At 40.2% G+C, this 21,438-nt stretch overlaps 1 protein-coding gene across 4 annotated transcripts in view; it reads right to left on the minus strand.

Moving 5' to 3' along the window:
- Positions 1 to 21,438, minus strand: part of Ca-alpha1T (Ca[2+]-channel protein alpha[[1]] subunit T) — a 340,709-nt gene that overhangs the window by 40,193 nt on the left and 279,078 nt on the right. For all 4 annotated transcript variants that reach the window (XM_068362312.1, XM_068362310.1, XM_068362308.1 and 1 more), the window contains one exon: positions 16,287 to 16,457. In XM_068362312.1, the coding sequence (XP_068218413.1) occupies positions 16,287 to 16,457 (171 nt within the window). The remainder of the gene's footprint in view (positions 1 to 16,286; positions 16,458 to 21,438) is intronic.

Raw genomic sequence — 21,438 nt, forward strand, 5'->3', positions numbered from 1 at the left:
TGGGAAGCACGTGGCTGGGGTCAGGCCATGCCCAGTAGTCCCTAAAGTAAAACAAATTCGAAAGACCCTCTCGAAGACTCCCAGGTCTTCCAAACTACTCAAACCGGCTAGGTCTTCATCTTCAAGAATTCCTAAGGTTTCTGATGTAGCGACTTCTTCCTCTCTTGGGTCGAGAGTGAAGAGTGACTCGAAATCCAAGACCCCGGAAGCCTCCTTCGACCCGGCAGCCTTCTCGAGCCAATTGATGGAGAAGATTGGTTCTTTTATGGGCGCCCTCACAGAGAGGATGCAGAACCAGGAGAATCTCATGGAGAACTTCCTGTGTTCCGGACTGCCTCCGCAGCAAAAATATATTATCCCGGACGCCTCCAAACTCCCGGAATTCGTTATGAGCAATCCGTGGAGGATGGATCTACATTCTCCCTTCAAGGATGGCATGCTAACCATCGAAGGGTGTGGCACCCGGCCGGTAGAAGACTTTGAATTCTACCCACCGGGTCTCCAATTCCCCTTCCCCGGGTTTGCGCGCTTAACTGAGGAAGCGCTTGTAAGGCTGGATAAGGTCCCGAAGGAGACCGTCATATACCCCAAGGAACAGGCACAGTCAGCCTAGGTCCGGACTCTCAACGAGTGGGAGTGTGTCAACACCATGTTGACTCCTCACAAGAGCTCGTACACGATGTTCATGGTAGAGGAGCATACCCCAACGCCTTGTACCACGAAGATGATGGACCTGGCACATCAAGCCGTGAACGAGGACAAACCGTTGCCCCAATTACGGGAAACGGACCTGACTTCCCTCCTGTTCCCGGGGGATCACGAGTGCTGGACCAACGCCCCTGCAATGTTCACAGCAGGTAAGTTGAGCCCCGACTGTGCCTCTACACAGTTCAGCGAAAGACTTCCCAGGCTCCCAGATTCCCTGATACGGCTCGAGTTCGAGGCCCGTACGCGCCTGAGTAGATCTATCAACTCGGCTACAATGGCGGAAATGTTCTCCTTAGCTTACGAGGAGGAACCCCTTTTTAAGATTTTGACTAAGTCGTTGCTTCAGACATTGCTGTCTGACGCATACGACTTCATCCTGGCCAAGCGTAGATGTCGGAAGCACGTCCTGACTGAGGCATCGATCAGACATGAGCCTAACAAACTCATCAAAGCCCCAATCTGGGGCCCAGACTTGTTCCCTGAAGACATGGTCAACAACGTCCTTAGTGAGGCTGCGAGGGTTAATCAGAGCCTCAAGGTTCGGTGGGGTCTCCTTCCCAAACGGAAATTCGAACAAGCCAGTACCCAACCTAAAGGCAGGAAGAGACTGAGGCCTTTCCAGTCATTCCAAGGCCAACAGTCCCAACAAGTGGTCCAGACAATCCCGGTTTCATAGGGTAGTCGACCCTCAACCTCTAAGGCGCAGCCCCAACAACAATACGTGTTGGTCCCGCAGGCTCAGGTTGCATCTACCTCTTATACAACTTCCCCAGCCTTTAACCCTACCTTCGAGACACAGGGCGTGTTCCATGGTTACAAACACGCCAGGGGTAGCGGGGCTAGAGGGACCTTTCGCAGCAGAGGCAGCGGAAGAGTCTTCTCTAGAGGCAGAGGATTCCACGGAGCCCGGGGAGGTAAATCCGCTACGAACCATTGAAACTCCTCAGGTGGGGGGAAGATTGTATCTATTTCGAACCCGTTGGACATTCAGCAATTGGGCTTACAGCATAATTTCCAAAGGTCTGAGGTGGAGTTGGGTAGTAGGGCCCCCTCCACCAACCAATTTTCATCATCTAACAGAACTACTGTAGTCCTGTAAGCAGAAGATCTGTTACAAAAGAACGCAATAAAGGAGGTAAGACACTTGAAATTTCAAGGTTGCTTGTTCAGCGTGCCAAAGAAAGACTCAGACAAGCGAAGAGTAATCTTGGACCTGTCTCATCTGAATTCTTACATTCAATGCGACAAGTTCCATATGCTAACCGTCTCTCAGGTGCGGACCTTACTTCCCCATGGGGCCATCACCACCTCTATCGATCTTACAGACACTTACTATCACGTTCCGATAGCAAGGCACTTTCGTCCGTTTCTCGACTTCAAGTTGGGCAACCAGGCGTATGCTTTCAAAGTAATGCCATTCGGACTCAACATAGCACCCAGGATATTCACCAAACTAGTAGAAACAGTACTCCAAGAATTACGAACCCAAGGAATCCAAATAGTAGCTTACCTGGACGACGGGCTCATTTGGTCAGACAGCATCGAAACCTGCCGGATGGCAACAAACAAGGTGTTGAGGTTCCTTCAACATCTGGGTTTTCAGATCAACTTCGCGAAATCACGGCTATTCCTGGAAGCGAAGTTTCAATGGCTAGGGCTACAATGGGATCTGGGCACACACACTCTGTGTCTCCCAGTAGCCAAAAGGAAAGAAATAGCAAAGAATACAAAGAGCTTTCTCAAGGACAAATTGACATCAAGGAGAAATCAGGAGAGAATCCTGGGTGCCCTCCAGTTTGCTTCAGTCACAGACATAGTTCTGAAGGCCTGACTGAAGGATATAAATCGAGTATGGCGTTCCAAAGCGAACAACAAATGGCGAGACAAAATAGCTCGAATCCCGCCAATTCTGAGGAAGAGACTTCAGCCATGGACGAAAGCCAGAAACCTAGCAAATTCCGTTCCGTTAAAATTTCCACCTCCAAAACTGGTCGTTCACACAGACGCCTCTCTTACCGGCTGGGGAGGATACTCCAAGTACAAGAAGGCCCAGGGACTATGGTCGATAACACTTCGCCAATTTCATATCAATGTCTTAGAAGCCATGGCAGTGTTTTTGACTCTCAAGAAGCTTGCTCCGGCCAGGAAGCAACATATCTGATTGGTTCTAGACAGCAAAGTTATAGTCCACTGTATAAACAAAGGAGGTTCCAAGTCAGGTCCCATAAACCATGTGATGACAGCAATATTCTCCATGGCAGCATTGAACCACTGGCATCTGTCAGCAGTTCATCTAGCAGGAATGCGGAATGTGGTGGCAGACGCACTTTCGAGAACAACCCTGCTAGAGTCGGAGTGGTCGTTGGACCAGAAATCATTCAAATGGATTCTATCTCAAGTTCTGGGTCTCCAAGTAGACCTGTTTGCAACACAGTCCAACCACAAGCTAAAGTGCTATGTAGCCCCAAACATGGATCCTCGGGCCTACGCCACGGATGCAATGTCATTGGACTGGAACACTTGGGAGAGAATTTACCTATTCCCACCAATAAATCTGTTAATGAAGGTCCTAGACAAACTCAGAACTTTCAGAGGCCAAGTGGCTTTAGTAGCCCCCAACTGGCCCAAGAGCAACTGGTTTCCCCTTCTGGTGGAACTGGGTCTCCACCCTCAACAGATCCCCAATCCAATCCTAACACAAGTAGTACAAACTCGCAGTGTGTTAGCTTCCTCAAGAATTCAGAGTGCCCTAACTTTATGGACTTTATGAAATTTGCAGCACAAAGAGATACAGATATTGATCCTCAAAATACCCTATTTTTAGAATCGGATAAAAGGGACTCCACCCTTCGACAGTACGATTCGGCTGTTAAAAAACTTACAAAGTTTTTAAAGGACTCAAAGGCTGAGGTGATGACTATGAACCTAACAGTATCCTTCTTTAGATCTCTTTTTGAATCAGGCCTAGCGGCTAGTACTATTACCACAATTAAATCAGCCTTGAAAAAGATTTTCCAAATTGGATTTAATATTGACCTTACTGATACATACTTCTCGTCCATCCCGAGAGCCTGTGCCAGACTGAAACCATCAACTCGTCCTAGTTCAGTTTCCTGGTTTCTCAATGATGTGCTTAAATTGGCTTCTGACACTTCTAACGAGTCTTGTGATTATATTCCATTATTAAGGAAAACCTTGTTCTTAATGAGCCTAGCATCTGGCACCAGGATATTAGAACTTTCAGCTTTGTCCAGAGATCCAGGTCATATCGAGTTTCTCTCATCAGGTGAAATTCTAATTTCTCCAGACAAAAGATTCCTAGCAAAAAATGAGGACCCTCAGAACAGATGGTCCCCCTGGAAGATTGTTCCACTTCCACAGGACCCATCTCTATGTCCAGTAACTACTCTGAAAGCCTATTTGAATAGAACGTCCAATAAGTCCGCAGGGCCCTTATTTATTCGAGAGAATGGAGGAACCATTACCCTGAAAGGAATCAGACAACAGATTCTGTATTTCATTAAACAGGCTAACCCTGCATCATTCCCACATGTTTACAATATACAAGCTGTAGCTACATCCATTAATTACTTTCACCATATGCATTTTGATGAACTTACAAAATATACAGGCTGAAAGTCCACAGCAGTTTTTAAACGCCCCTATTTAAAACATTTGGAAGCCCTAAAATTTGCTACAGTGGCAGCAGGGAATGTGGTTCCTCCTGAGAGTCATGATCCATAACCATTTACTCTTGTTCTACCCTTCCCTTTTTCACCCTACCTGCCTTACTTATTGCCCCTACTTTAGTTTTGGTTTTGTTTTTCACCTGGGCTGCACCCTTATGGTGCACTCTTATATTTATCATGTCTGTAAATAGTCTTACTCTTCCACGAGTTGAATTTTGATTGTATTAACCCTCAGGATTGTAAATTATTATTTGATCTTACAGTTTATTGTTTTATATTGCACTTTCATTTTTTACTTCCATAGTTTGGAATTATTGCTGCAATTTCTTGACTTACCTGTCTATCCTTTATGATAAGGAATTATTCAATTCATTGGAATACTTGGTATTTCTTATTTACTATTTGTATTAAACCATGTTTTTTGATATTTTGACTTTAATTTACTTTCCTCTCAGGTGTTAGTTCCAAGCTTTGGGACCATTTCTCTTGTACTATTTCACGGAGCGGCACAGGTGGAGCCCAGAAAAGGGATTTTGACGAAGGAAAAATCTATTTCTGGGTGAGAGACCTGTGCTGCCCAGTGAACCCACCCTTTACTTCCCTCCCAGAATGGGCCCAAGCTTGGGTGCTATGAGGAGTGACGTAGTTGGCGTGGGTGGAGATGGTGGTAGTAGCATTCAGATATCTAAATGGCACGAGACCTCTGGTTGTGGTTTTTCACGCCCCAGTTATATATACCGACACCTATATAGGTGAGCGAGCTGGGTTCAACCCTGGCATTCCTATGCAACTTTTTTCTCTGGTAATACATAGCAGTTATATACCTTAGAAATGATGCTAAAGGATAATTTCACTGGGTGGCACAGGTCTCTCGCCCAGAAATAGATTTTTCCTTCGTCAAAATCCCTTAATTGCATCTGTTATTGCATGTAGAAAAAAGTATAAAGTTCTTTCACAGAAAGAATCAGTAAGTTTGTGATTCCCTTTCATATGCCTAGTTACATTTGTTATAGTAGCTAACCGGCCTGTAAGCATAAATTGATGTTTCATACTGAAACCTGTTAAGTTAATAGGAATGCAATTTCCTTGACAGTTGGCTGTCAATCAGTTTGACAATAAGTGACCATTCAATATTCCCACCTGTTGTACATACAGTATGTTGTTATTTACTTACATATAACAACCCCCCCCCAAAGAAAAAAAACAAGTACTGTCTCAATTTTATCAAAGCATTCGATTTTAGGTTCAATAAAGAATATTAACTATGCCTCCAAATACTTTGCCCAGTTCATAAAACAAAATATATCTATTAGTAAAAAAATCTTGTGCAATGAAAAGCTATGCAGTTGAATGAAACTTACAAAGATTCAGAAACATTTTGAGGAAAACACTAAATGGGAGACAAGAGATGGATATTTCTTATACTTTTGATATAAATGATATTCGTATTTGATACAAAAAAATTAAACAGAAAAGACTGCATTGTTTGCTGTAAAACAAGAAAGAACGACGACAATACTCCAGTTGCCAACTAATATATTCAGAAAGATATGCTAAAGATTTGGACCCTATAGTTTTTTAGGCTTACTGTACTAATTATTTGCTAGAAAAATGTCACTCTGGAACTCCCTACATAAAATATTCCGTTTAATATCTAGATTTCACAGAGCAATAGTAATGTCTTTTGTATATGCAATTCCAGATGGAATATAACAGCAATGAATAAACCAAACTAAGGAAATTCATCATACAGTGTCTTGTAAACAAATACCTGAAAAATCTACTTACGAAACAATTCAAATCAATATTAATCAGATGAAGTTTAATATATAAATGCATTTACTCTTTTTTTTTCAAAACCTGTCTGAGTTCTGTACACTAATGCTAAGATAAAATACTTACCCTTATAAGATAATCATGTATCAATTCATGATTAATTTGAGTGTCCCAGTAAAGGAGTAGTGAAGGATTATAGAAAGAATAATCTACATACAATTTTCAGACAGACCCACTGCATGAAAAGGATGACATCCAAGTGAAAGATTAGAATAGTTCTATGAAACAAGTGAGTTAGGGTATTTTTCCTTTTTTAAGAGCTTCCTGTAGATTAGAAGAGTAGTTTAAATACTGCATATACAAACAAAATCAGTTCTACTAGAGAAGAAAATAGAAGTAAGAAGTTAACTAATCCACATAAAAAAGTAACAAAAGAAACTTGTAGAAAGATTAGCCTTCCTAAAAAAAAACTCTTATTTTAAAACATTTTTGCCTATGGAAACCTTTAAATTACCAATTTAAACCCTTTGATACAATACATACCAAAATATGAAAAATTAAGATTACAATAGTTCAAGTAATGAACTTGAAAACTAGAATTACGCTTACTAATCGTAACTTTAAACCAAACACAAATTTGGGATACTGTATTTTCTGACCTCCAAAGTATGCCTGATCAACCATAATGCCTTTTAACACTGGTTGCATTCCAACTAATAGATCGCAAAGAGTAGTTGTTCATGGGTACTCCAGTGACCACAAGAATATAATCTTTGGTATTCCTCAGAGAAGATCCCTTGTTCCATTACTTTTTATTTTTAATTTTATCAAACTGTTCAACCAGACCATTGAGCTAACACACATGACTTTTACAAGGCTGTCCTGAAGGACTTGCCTTCATGCAATTTAGAATTATTCTAGTGAATCACATCTTTTTAACAACTTTATATAATGGAATAAGTTGAGAATAATGGAGATTCTGCTAATATTTCGGACTTTCTTCAAACCTTCACATTCGTTGTAAAGTAAATTTCGGACATTCACACACAAGGTGTTTACTTGTTAAAGTTTCTCTACACTGTATACCTGTATATGGATAGGATTCGATGAAGTAGACTGCTCATTAAATACCCTTTGGTTAGATGGGAGTAACCAATTCTAAGATGAGTAGAAATTACTGGAGTCCATTGTCCCTTCTGATATGATGAATTCCGCCGTCCAAAATTAGGTGATCTGTCTTAATTTGTTACTGTCAGGCTCATTATTTCATGGGTTTTCCATAAACTGTATCCAGTAATCACCAATATGAATATCCACGAGTGACAACATCATAACTTCTGGAACTCTGGTTACTTTATAGACTTTTTCCTTTCCTCATCAGCATTAATTCAACAAATTTACAGATTATGGGTTTTGCAGAAACTGTATACAATACCAATAGGAATATCTACTTGTGATTTAGTCATAGTTGCTGGAGCTTTGGTTACCTTACTGACTTCCTCTCTTTCCCCTTTAGTAGGAATCCAACAAACTTCAAAACTTTTGCTATCTACATATAATTTGTAAAGTGAAAATTTGATATGAGGATATTTTAATCAATTTAATAAATAATCCTAATGCTGTGAATTCTGTTGTGAAAACAGATGCAGTTAAGTAAGAAAAATTGGTATTCTTTGAAGGGCAATTTGGCTGCAAATTCTAAAACTAACGAAGATTTAAATCCAATGGTATATATTTAATTGTGCGAACCTTTATATATCTTTATTTTAGCAATTGAAACATATCTTGCATTGTTGGACAAAAACCGGAGTACTATTAAAGTTCTTTTATAGTGGTGCTATTCAGTTAGTTCACAGCGCATGCTGTTAAAAGATTTTTTTATAACTCTGACCATTATTTGCCTATATATCTTTCAAGACTATACCTTATACCACCAACCAAGCAGTACTGTACAAGATTTTCAGTCAACTCTAACTGTTTTGCTCTCCTTACATGAGGCTCAATAGCACATACCATTCTAAAACTTTTATTCCTGATGAGATAGATTGCATAATAAGCTTCTTGATCGTATAGTTGAATTGTTGGAACTTTTGAAAATAAATTGTATATGCAATAAAGTATTAAATTTTATATATATATATATATATATATATATATATATATATATATATATATAAATCACTGCATGATGATATACAGAATTTTGATTAAAAGGAAAAAATAATTTGTATTTCTTAATGCCTTTAAATGACTTCTGTTTGAAATGTACCTATCAATATCACATAAAGAGGTACTCTCGCTTTTTAAAAGTCAAGATATCTTACACTCCTAGGTTACTTTGTTGTAACAATACACATGCAGATAAGTTACCAATTCCTCAAGATTAGCTTAACACAAAAGTTAACAACACACCTCAAGCTATCTTTGCGTACATAACAAAATAAAAAACTTTTTTTTTTCTGATCCATCAGCTAGTAACATTCTAAAATAAAGATAAAAACTCCAACTTTTGAAATGCTATATAACTCTATCCAAGATCAAGAATGTATCAAAGAACTCTTCTATATACTAAAAAATGCTAGACTTAAAATATTAATAAACACCTAAATATACTAATTGTTAGTGATGAAATTATTGTTATTATTAGTCCACATCGCTAGAAAATTCTAAAAATAACACAGTATAAACCTGCCATTCTCAGTTGCCAAAAAAATCACTTGAGTAAAGGGTCTTCCATTTCACTTCTAAAAGGATTACTGAACAGTCACACTGATGCTGATTAAATTGAGTGTAACTTCATTTTTCTAGGCCATTGCTGATGTTTATTCTTGAAGTAAGGCCTACCGGTATTTTGCACTAAAGTTCCAAATCTCATGAGAGGTTTCAATGCCCAATCAAACTAACTTGTTATAAGACATGCCTTGCAGTAAACCTTGCATTATTCACTTTATAAATAGAGGTGGATTGTACTAATTCATTACTTCAAACTATTAAAACAGTAATGTTTTTCTGATCATCAGCTTAATGATAACTTTTCCTTCTAGCACCTGTTCTCTCAGGTTCTTGGTCTTCATATACCTTCTTATCAGCTATACTAATAGTGGTTTTGGATTCAAATTCTTCTTTCCTCATGTTTTGCTGTGATGGATGGGTTCTCTCTGGCTCTTGCACTGATAAAGTTAGAGGCCTGACTGATGAATGTAAAAAATTATCACCTCCTACCTGTAAGTACTCTTCTATTGAAAGTTTGCTCGACATGAAAAACATTATATCCATATCCACACCTACACATTTGTCAATCATTTCAGGTTTTTCCTTTTGTCCTATCATTATCATACTATTTGGGGTTTCTTCACTAATTTCATAATCATTTCTGCACTCAATAATTTCATCTTTATTTGTTGAGTTTGCTTTTTCTACTGCCAAAAACTTAACGGTTTTATTCGCTTGGCTTTTCTGATGAAACTTATTATTTCCTTTCAAATTCCTCTTGAACAAACATCTTATATTCTCAATCATTGTACTAAATTTGAAAGTTTCTTTTTTTAATTGTTGACATTCAGTATTGTTCAGACTGTTTGTTAAAATAATATTGTGCTCTACTTTATCAACAGAAGGAGGATGTTTACTATTGTTTAGGTTGAAAGAAATTTTTTTCTTTTGCCTATCCTCTTTGCAAACTGCAGTAGTTAACGTAGGGACAACTTCATGGCTAGGTTCATCAGTATGAAAATGGATGTCTTTTGAATAAATGTCTAATGTCTTGTCACTGGTTCTTTCATTAGTGCTCTGAAGCAACTGGTTATGAAAAGTTTCTTCAATGTCAACAACAATATTTTCATTGCCAAGATGTCTTTGAAAAGCAGGTGGTGAATCATTAACACAAGTTGTATTATCTAAATCTGAAGCTTCTTGCCCTTTTGGCAATGAAAATTCTCCTAAAGTCTTACTGGAATGTTTTTTTAGAAAGGCTTCGGGACTGTAGGCAATGTCTAAACTAGAATCTAAATTGACAGAAAGTTTGTCTCCACTGCTATTTCTGCTATGACTTGTGGAGGTGTCAGTAATTTCATCTTCACTGTTGTAAATATAAGCACACTTGGGGTCCTCGTCACTCCCATCATTTCCACTGCTAGTCATTGAATTTGCCTCATCACCATTCTGACAATCAGAATCGAAGAGTTCATCATCAAAATCTAGACTTGCATCTTCCTCTTCTCCCGAGATTCCCTCATTAAAAATTTCTTCATCTGTTGAGAACTCTAGAGAGTCCTCTAAACTATCCTCGCCATCAGCAGCCTTCTTCTTACCTCTAGCTTCAGGGGGCTAAGGCAGGGTAAAAACTTGTCAGATAAATAACAATAGGAATTGTGTTGTGTCCCTATTGGAGAATAATAACTGGTTTAAAAAAATAATAAAAACATGGTAATTCAAAGATAATCTTTTGAAATTAAGCATGATCATAAGTGAGAAAAATTTTGAAAATATAGATCTAAAATAACTGAAAAGTGATTTCAAGAGGTCTAGATAATTTGAGAATTATAAAGCAAAAGAACCTAAATCACCAGAATAGAGATTTAGGAATGAATATAACATTCTAGAGAAGGGTTCTCATGCAATAGTTTAAAAAAAGCAGAAGACTTGAGGCTGCAAAAGAAGGTCCTGTTTGTGAGTTTTGTATCCTAATGTCAGCAATTGCAAAGAATTAATCATTAAATAAGATACGAGTAGTGAAGTTAAAACAATATGTTTTAATAATATGATTTTTAACTAAAATATATAATTTCCATATTTACCTCTGAATACAACAAAATATTAAGTGAATGCACCAACTTCATGACCTCTAAATAAAACAAAGAATATTTTTCCAACCACCCACCGTCATACCCTCCCTCCTTTATATCAGATGCCAAAACACTCCCTAGCTACTGTGATGAAAGTGTCAATCACGGCATTGCCAAACAGGCCAGCCCGATAAAGAAGGTAAACCCATCCTTCATATCTAAATGGACTGAATCACTGAAGGTTAGTATCTATCACCTTAAAAGTGGGAGGAGGTTAGGTCATTAGTTTTACTCAAGAGGTAAGAATAGATCTTAGTTTTAAAATCGTGCAATTTCCATGAATCTTACCTCTGAATAGAACAAGCTGAATAACACATTTACTGGGCAGATGGAAAGTACAAAGGAGAATCTCATCATAAGTTGAACTACTTCTCATTTCAAATTATTAATAAAGAAAAATTACAGAGTATTAGCTGTAATCATCATCATACCTTATCGCACCAATGTTGAACCCATAGAAGAGTGTTGTAGTTTGCTTTTTTGAGGTCTTGATCTGAGCAATGGGGGCCAAGCAGGCACCCTCGTAGGATGTGTTCCATTGTTTGTAGTGTTGCCCTTCATAGACATTAAGGATTGGTGACTAATCTCCATTTGTGGCAGTTATCTCTAGTTTTGCTGAGAAAGTCTTCGTGTGGACTGGTCAGCGCCTAATTCGATGACATTGGTTGCTTTCCAGCCACTTCTCTAGCCTGTGAGCAGCTGCCTAGATTGGTTCTAGTCCATCCACTATTGCAAAGCTTTTATGGGATTTCAGTCTTCGCCTGGCTTCCTGATGATTGTGGACTGGATGCCTGGGGTCATTAATTCATTTATTCTTTTCATTTTTTTCTCATAGTATGCGGGGTGGTGGAATATTGGCTACTCTGTATAAAGATGATAGAGATGTTGATTTTTTGGTGCCAGTAATGATGTGACATGACTTGATTAGCTCTTGGTCTACTTTATGTACATGGCATGATCTTACCCACACTGGTGCACAGTACTCCCCAGTAGAGTAACAAAATACTAGGTTGTCTCAGGGTCTATTTCCCAGCTGGTGTTGGTGAGTTTGCTCCTAGACGCTATTATAAGTTTGATCTTATTTGTGTCCTTTTTAAAGGAGCGCACTCTGTCAAGGGTGACACCTAAGTAGACTGGATAAGGGGTATTTTTCAGTTCTTTATTGGCCCATTTGATCTTTAGCTTTCTGTTTGCCTGGAAATTGTTCAGGTGGAAGGTACACACCCGTATTTTGCTTAGATTGACATTGAAGTGCCACTTTTTGTATTAGGTGGAGAGGGTAGTCAGGGAACTTGACAGTCTTTCTTTGATTGTGGTGAAGGAGTCTCATCGTATGAAAATGCACAGGATGTATGTACCTGCGGATGTTCTGGTACTGCAGTTGGTCATTTGTATAGATGTTAGCATAGGCGCTGACCCTTGTGGAAGGCCGTTGTTCTAGATCCTCCATCTGTTTTTCCTTATATCCATTTCTGTGAAGAATTGCCAATTTGTAAGCAGTGATTGCATAATGTGGACTACACAGATATTCCGAATACTGTAGTTTAGGCCACCATTAGGAGAAGTACTCTATGGTTTATCATGTCATATGCCACCGTAAGACTAACAAAGACTGTGCCAGTCATTTGCTTCTTCTCAAATCCATCCTCAATGTATTGGGTCAGGTTTAATACCTGACTGCAGCAGGATTGACCTGGTCTAAAGCAAGCTTGGTCTCTTGACAGTTGGTTGGATACAGGATAAGATCCTTTGTTTGTATATTTTGTACAGGATACATAGTAAGGATATTGCCTGGTAACTTTTTGGGGATAATGAGTCTTTCTCTCATTTTAGCAAGGCCACTGCTCTTGCTCTTTTCCAAGTCTTTGGCATTTGGTAACTACAATTTGATAGAGGAAATCAAATAAATAGTTTTAGACCTCGACATACACTAACTCAGTATTCAATGGATTCATTAAAAGTTGCGATTCAAAGAGGAATTCATCAATGAGCATTAAGTATATGATTTGATACTGAGTAAATCAAATGGATGGTTTGGGAGCTTGACATGATAACTGAACAGATACATTTGAAGATGCAATTCAACGATGAATGTCACCTTAAATTTGAGATAAAATAGACAAGTTATAATTAATGTAATACAAAATAAACAATACAATTGAGTTTAATATGCCCTCTGTGGACATTATTGGGTAAAGATGAAATACGTTTTCAAATTTGTAATTCGGCTCTCTTCAAATAATGATCAGCAAATACAGAGTTGGTTTCCATTAGAACTGTTGCAAAAACTTACATAAAGTACTGTACTTAGCAAAACCTAGCTCAGTGGCTAAATCTCTAATATAATGTAATTTATCCTTCAAAACAGGCAATGGAGACTCATCCATTGAGGCATAAGGATGGCCAATCAGTTCCTCTCACAAAAGGACATTCCATTTTTAGAATGATAAATGTATCCCATAATAGAAATTACGGACTGTATTCTTAATATCAGTATTTCTAACTGCTAAAATAGGGCACAAAAACCTTTCATAATTTTTTCCACCCTATTGACCAAAAAGGAAGGGTAAATCCTATAGAAAAGCCTTTCCACTTTTAATGCATCCTTAGCTTTAAACCGAGGAAGCAATCTTACCTCAATATCATATCAACTCTAAATTGAGGAACAAAAGGAAAGTTCTTACAGAATGCATCAGCAGTCAGCTAAGACATATCAATCTGTGTCAAGAAGCTATTAAACTGGACTTCTTAAGAAGCATAATACTGTATGTCTACATAATCATGTAATTAGATAAACTGTAAGGACTTAACTTCTCCTATACCTTAAATAAATATATTTGTTCCTGCAAGTATACAAACTTTTTGTCCTTTAAAATAGGAAACGTTGAATTCATTAGCAAGTTAGTTAATGACAGGTGGTGCATAAGGTCAAGTAGCCCCTCCCACTTTCATGTCAAAGAATTCACTTTTGTCTTCAGCCAAGAGTTCCGTACCTTGGCCCAGAACTAACAGAAACTGAGAACCTACAGTTGGAGGGTTGCTTTGTGGAGGTTCTCTCGCTCATTGATGAGTACAATGAACTGGGTGTGGCAACTATGGCACCAAATTTAGATAGGACCTTGGCTATTGACTGGCACTCTGGTACACCTCAAGGCTCTAGGCCTTCTCTGGAGCTGCCATGGTTGGATTTTGTTACATTGGCCCTACATCGAGTTGACGATCAGATTTGCAGATCTAAGAACTCTCACTTCCAGTCGGTCCAACAATATCCTGCCTTTTGTACTTTCGAGACAGTGAAGGTTCTATGTGCCAGAATTTTCTGCACTTTCACCTCTGTAGATTGACGGATCACTTTGCACGCTAGTAGATAGGGGAGGTCTCATCTTGGAGAGACTCAGAGTGGAAGGCACATCCTTCTCAACTTTGGAGTCAACACCCATGGAGTTTCCTGGCATGGTCTCCCTCTAAGCAATTTCATTGCTTGGCTAATGATCAAACGCTGTGACGCACTTTGCTAGGGCAATGAGGCTATCAGTCAAAAATTCTGTGAAGAAACACAGATTTTTGCTGTTTAGTGGAAAAGCAGTAATATTTCTGGCTCACCAGGCAGACAACCAGGGAGCCAACTAGGTTTTGAAGAGAAAGGATACTGCAGTGCCTTGATACTGAAGAATGATTTCCAAACATACAAGTATCGTATCCCTTAATGGTAATCTTTAACAATACTATATAAATTATATAGTAGAATAAATGAATAATAATGGTAGTCTAGATTACTACAAAAAAAGTTTATGTCCTACCTCTAAGCAAAATAATAACAAGATGGTCATCTCTGCATGATATAAAAGATTAAATCATAACATAACTGCACCAAAGACTAGGTGGCGTCACCAGTCAGGCTGCACTTAGCCAAAATAAGGCTAAGGGAATTCATAAAATACTACAGTTGTAATAACCACTGAGGATATAGGACTTCACGAATCAAAACTAAATAATAATTATTTGATATCTGAGCAAAACAATCTGTTCAGATTCGCCTGAGAGACTTAAACCGATCCGTTCCATTAAGCCCCATTTCCGTACTCTAAGCAAATTTAAGATATGCTGTCATCTTTGTCTCTCTGAATCTTTTAATCAGCTAAAACATATTGAGGGAAGATAAGTAATAGAGGAAAATCAGAGCCTTGGCAACAAAAAGAGATACAGGATTGACAGAATCCAAGTAAAACTTGTTTAGTTTACATATATAGCAACATCTTAGAGAAGGATTAGCCACAGACATACCTAATTAGCGTAGAATAGCACAAATTTAGAAATACAACTCAGACGTTCTCAAAATAAATACTAAAAATCTGAGATAAAACACTATAAGTGTAGAAGAGGCTGCGTTTACTCAAATCTGAATTGATGGTTTATCTTCACTCCTGGGCTGGCAATGTTTTTACCATCAGTTTCTTCTCATCAGCTATGGAGTGTTTTGGCAGCTTATTTAAAGGAGGGGATTGGAAAAAAAAATTCTATTGATTTAGAGGTCATGAAGTTAGTACTTCCACTTAATAGCTTGTCCTATTCAATGGTAAGATTAATGGGAATAATTAAAAAATTCATGGAAATAATTCAGGTTGGAGTCCCTGGCAGATTACCATTTGAAAGATATTAAAAAATTCAGACATCTCTTATATAATTTGATAAAACAAAGGACCCAAATAAGAGAATTATTCTCAAACTATAAGTGTTTTAAAAAGACACTGATCTGTCAATAGATTACATCTAGGAATGATCTAATATTTAAATATTTTTTGCATTCAAAGCTGAGGTTGATTTCAAAATAAGAATATGTAAAAGCAACAAAATAGTACAAAACCATTTTGTACATATTCCAGAAGACAAATCAGTTAACGTTAAACTTAAAATGCAATCACCATTATGTTCTAGGCTCATATTTGTCTTTGCAATTACTGAAGGATAACAGATATGTATCAAGCATTGCTCAAATATTTCAGAAGGTCCGTACTTCAGTACGATAAATAGTGAGAGATCTTCCAGTATGATACAATGCATGCAAAAATAGACTGTCAGGTTAGATGGAAAAAGATATGCTTAAAATGAATAAGATTCAAGATCGCAAGAAAGACCTTTCTATAGGTATTTAGCATGAGAAAAAGTACTGGAAGTTGATCATACTTTTTGTGAATTACATATAAGCACGTTACTTTACAAAGTGAGAGGAAGACGAAAGGAAAAATCTGCAAATACATTGACCACATACCAGCTTATGGCTCTCCTCCAAGTGCTTCATCAACACTGCTACAACGACGTTGACCAAAACAAACTGAGCCATGAGGACAAACACCACAAAGAAAATGGGTGCCACAAAAGGATAAAGGCAACAGTTCTTCACACAATCTGGACTGAGGTCACATTTGTCTCGAAGTGTATCCTGAGAAAAATTAATGATGCATAAGTGATTTTAGTGATTCATGAACTCTTGTAACATGTTTAGTTCTTAATGTGACAAAATTGCAATTCAAACTACAGCCTATTGGCCTGGTGTAATAAATGGCAAAATCATGAAGTTGAAAGTAAACATCAGACATTTTAAAAAATAATAGCCCTGACTCTTTGATTAGAAAGGTGTAATTTAATATACTGTACTGTAGTAGGTCTCCAATTATGCCTCATTTGCACATGGTGTCACAGATAATATGGTTGCCCTCAAATTATGTATATCTGCACATGATGTCACATAATATTGTTGCCTGACAACACACACACACACACTCTCTCTCTCTCTCTCTCTCTCTCTCTCTCTCTCTCTCTCTCTCTCTCTCTCTCTCTCTCTCACACACACATATATATATATATACATGTGTATATATATATATATATATATATATATATATATATATATACACACACACACACATATATATATATATATATATATATATATATATATATATATATATATAACGGATTTTGAGCGAAGCGAAAAATCTATTTTTGGGTGAGATAGCCATGGCGTCCTGATGGAAGGTTCCTTTTTGGTAGCTTCCTTGGGTATATAACTACTAAGATATTCCCAGAGAATTTAACCACAGGTTATCACAGAATCCTAACTTCTGGAGCGAGTATCCTAAAGGTTTCCCCTTAAGACATCGTATATCAACAGGGGACGCATGTATTAACGCGCCACATAGCTATCTGTACTTCATACAGAGTTAACACTTCGATATGGAGGGACAGAGAATAGCTGGGGAGCTGTTCCACAGCTAATCCCTTCCGTGGCTACTTTTGGTACTCGAGACGTAAACAAACGGGCGCCACCGCTAGATGACGCCACGTCCTTCCTCATCCTGAAGTCAGTTGCTTGCCGATCACCATGATACAGCAGCGCAGGGTGGGACCTGACAAACTGAATGAAGTAGCAGGGAGGGTCCATCAGGACGCCATGGCTATCTCACCCAAAAATAGATTTTTCGCTTCGCTCAAAATCCGTTTTTTGGGCTCAAGCCATGGCGTCCTGATGGAAGAGTACCAGAGAATCAATGTATCGTGGTAGATTTTCCCCTTGTGGTGGAAGTGCCTAGGGCTTTGACAGGATAAGCATAGTAACCTCAATAAGAGAACCGATGGGAAGAAACTTCCTGCCCCCCCTGGCAGCGAAGTCCCAACGGACCATGCCGAAGATCAAAGTGGTCATCGAAGGGCTACTCACCTTGCTGGGAGAACATGAAGAACTCGGAGACAAGACTGAATGATTGGCATTCATATAGGAACATTCACAAAGGCAGACAAGTAGTGGTTAGGCACTGTATGTGAATAGAGTCGTCTGGTCTCTAAGGTATGATGTAAGTAAGTATTCGAGTAGGAATATTACCTTGCAGAAGTGAGTATATGATAAGGGTTGAACCCTTAGTCATCTTCATCGACATAAGAGGAAGGGGATAATAAAACTATGACAGTCATGTATTTCATAGTATAAGTAGGAGCGGATTGAGACGCACAAGTAATAAAATAGAAATTTTATTTCACCATTGCAGAACATGTTAAGGAAATGCAATAAAATTGTAAAGGTTATTTACAATAAATTATAATGTACATAGTCATGAAAGACTTGCTCTTGAATCTGAAATGGAATTTCAAACTATTAGTAGGCACTCGTTCCAAAGGAACGTCAGTCTATTAAAATAAAACACATCCTGCTCTAGGCAAGCGGCACTCATGTGACGACTATGACATTTCACCTGGGAGAAGAACAGTCTATGAAAAAGCACTAAGTGTTTTTTAAAAGCACTACGTATCACGCGAGGGTCAACATAGGCACCCGAGGAGTTAGAGTCCCAAGTAACTCACTGTTCTATGCAGAGTTAGGTGCAGGTTTCATAACACTACCTGCGGCTACCACAATTGTTTGACTTCGTGCACTTGTTTCGCATAATGTTTGAAGAAAACACGCGAGGATTTCCAGCCTGTGAAACTCTTAAGACTTTCGAAATCCATACTCTGAAAGAAATTCAGAGACGATGCAACTTTTCTAGGATCGTGACCGGCGGGTGAACTGTCAGGATCCGCTCTGCGAATGAAGTAGGTGATTTTCGCTCTTAGTTGTTACAGTGACAGGTCGCTGTCCGAAGTTTCTCCTTTTAAGAGTTGGCCTCCACCAAATCCGAAGTTCTATGAAGATAGACCTTGAGGCTCTCTACTAGACATAGAGAGGCATCTTCTTTCAGGGGGCATATTCTCCAAGGGCCCCATCTTTTGGTGGGTAATTCGTTTTTGGCGAGAAACGTCGGATCCGGGAAGAGGGTAAGGTCACCTGAATCTGTAAACAGGATGTGGCCCTCGTCCCTTGATAATGCCACTATTTCGCTGACTCGGGCTCCTGAAGCAAGAGCAAAGAGAAAGATAACTTTCTGAGTCAGATCCTTGAGAGGACATGAATCATTGTCCAAGTTGGAGGCATACATTAGTGGTCTAGTCAAGGCCGATTTGCAAGGAGAAATCGTGTTGGCTGCCAAGCCCTGTCCGTGAAGGTGAATAAAGAAGGACATGCAAAAATCAATGGTGATTTCCGTAGGATTTTTGCCTTGACGAATGAGACCCATTTTCTCCAGGATGATTCGTATTGCCGTCGTGTGGATTCGGTCTTGTATTCCTCGGGGAAGTCTAGACTTTTCTTCAAAATCCCAAACCTTTTCTTCGCGGCTAGGGAGAGAAAATCATGAGATGAAGGTCCTTGATTTTCGATGATGAAGCGAAGACAGTCGACTTCTGTAATCGCTGGGAGAGTACTGGGCCCGGGAGAGGGATCAGCGTGGGCTGCAGCTCTAGGACCAGGGGGTACCAATTGCTCCGGGGCCACTTGGGAGCCACTAGGGCCGCTGTCCCTTTGAAGGTTCTCAGCTTGGAGAGGACTTTCAGCAGAAGGTTGGTGGGAGGGAACAGGTAGATCTTGGACCATCTGTTCCAGTCCAGTGACATGGCGACCACTGCCTCTGCCTTGGGGTCCTCGGACGGGGCTACATATCGAGGAAGTTGATTATTGTCGCTCGTTGCGAAGAGATCGGTCTGAAGTTCTGGGACTTGGTGAGAGATGAAGGAGAATGATCTTGCGTCTAGAGACCATTCCGACTCTATCGGACTTGTCCGAGATAGAGCGTCCGCCGTCACGTTGCGGGATCCTTGTAGGTGAACTGCAGACAGGTGCCATTTCTTCTTCTCTGCCAGACGGAAGATTGTCAGAAGCACCTGATTATCTGGGGCGATCTTGAGCCTTGGCGATTGAGACATCAAACTACCACCAAGTTGTCTAGGGATAGACGACTATGGATCGAGGGAGGCGGGGAGAGTTTCTTCAGTGTTAGAAGGACCGCCGTGGCCTCCAAGATGTTGATGTGAAACGTCTTGAATAGGGGAGACCATGTGCCTTGAGCCTATTTTTGGTGGGAGTGACCTCCCCAACTCTCCAGTGAAGCATCCGTGTGGATGTTGAGTGATGGAGGTGGGTGTTAAAGAGGAATGGACCTTTTCAGGGTCTTTGCTTCTGACTACGGCTTGAGGAGCAGCCGAAGTCTGTTTGGGAGCCGTCTCTTGAGGTCTCTTCGAGTGATGGATGCGGAACGTCTCCAGACTCCCGCGGCATCCTTTAGCTGTGCACGTAGCACTGGGTTTGTCACTGAGGCGAACTGTAGAGAGCCTAGAACTCGTTCCTGCTGATGTTTTGAGATCCATTTGGATTTCAGCAGTCGCTTGACAGACCCTGCTATTTCCTTCCTTTTCTTCTGGGGGATGGAAAGGCGGTGTGACTGAAGGTTCCACTGGGTTCTTAGACATTGGAACCTTTGAGCTGGAGAGAGGCGAGATTTCTTCGCGTTTATCTTGAATCCCAGGTGTTCTAGGAACTGGGTGACTTTGTTGCAGGATTTTAAACAATCCTCGGGCGATGGAGCCCAAGCTAGCCAGTCGTCGAGGTAGGCCATCACCTGGACCTCTCGGAGGCGCAGCTGTTAAACAATGGCGTCTGCCAGCTTTGTGAAGATCCGAGGGGCCACTTTGAGGCCGAAGGGCATGGCCCTGAAGGCGTAGCTTTTCCTTTTGGAGTCGAAATCCTAGGTAGGAGGAAACGTGGTGGTTCATTGGAATGTACCAATAGGCATCCGCCAGGTCTATGGAGACCGTGTAGGAACCCTGAGGCAGAGGGGTCCTTATCTGATGAAGAGTCAGCATCTTGAACTTGTTGTTCGCTATGAACTTGTTGAGGGGGGATAAGTCTAGAATGACTCTGAGCTTGTCTGAGTCCTTCTTGGGGATGTAAAACAGTCTCCCTTGGAACCTGGTTGACTTTACCCTCCTAATCACCTTCTTGTTCAAGAGATCCAGGACATATTCTTCCAGAAGGGGGGGGGGGAGATTGTTGGAAGAATTGCTGGAAGGTTGGGGGTGGTTGAGTCCAACTCCAGCCTAGACCCTTGTCGACGATGCTGTGTGCCCAGGGATCGAAGGTCCGACGATCCTGGAATTGGCGGAGTCTTCCTCCCACCGGAAGCACTTCATTGCTTCTGGTGTCCCGAGGGTGTACCTCGGCCGCTAGCTCCCTTTCCTCCTCTGCCTCTGGAGGGACGGCGAGATGCGTCTCTTGCCTGCACCTCTGCTTGAGCCTCAACCTTTGGGACGAAAGGTAGTCGTCTGTTGCTCAAAGGCAGGGGTGAAAACCGGTGATTGGGGCAAGACTGGTTGGGTGACCAGCTGAAAGGTCTGTTGTGGCTGAGCAGCCATTTGGGGAGTAGCGGGTCCCGGAAACTGCCGTCTCTGTTGACGTTGTTGGGGTTTCGGCTTGGAGGATCTCCTCTTAGGTTGAGGGCCGTCGTCCTGAGAGGATTTCCTTTTCTTCGACATGCCCCACTTGTGAAGAAGGTTCC

Source organism: Palaemon carinicauda, chromosome 38 (assembly GCF_036898095.1).
Source record: "Palaemon carinicauda isolate YSFRI2023 chromosome 38, ASM3689809v2, whole genome shotgun sequence".
Taxonomy (NCBI): Eukaryota; Metazoa; Arthropoda; class Malacostraca; order Decapoda; family Palaemonidae; genus Palaemon; species Palaemon carinicauda.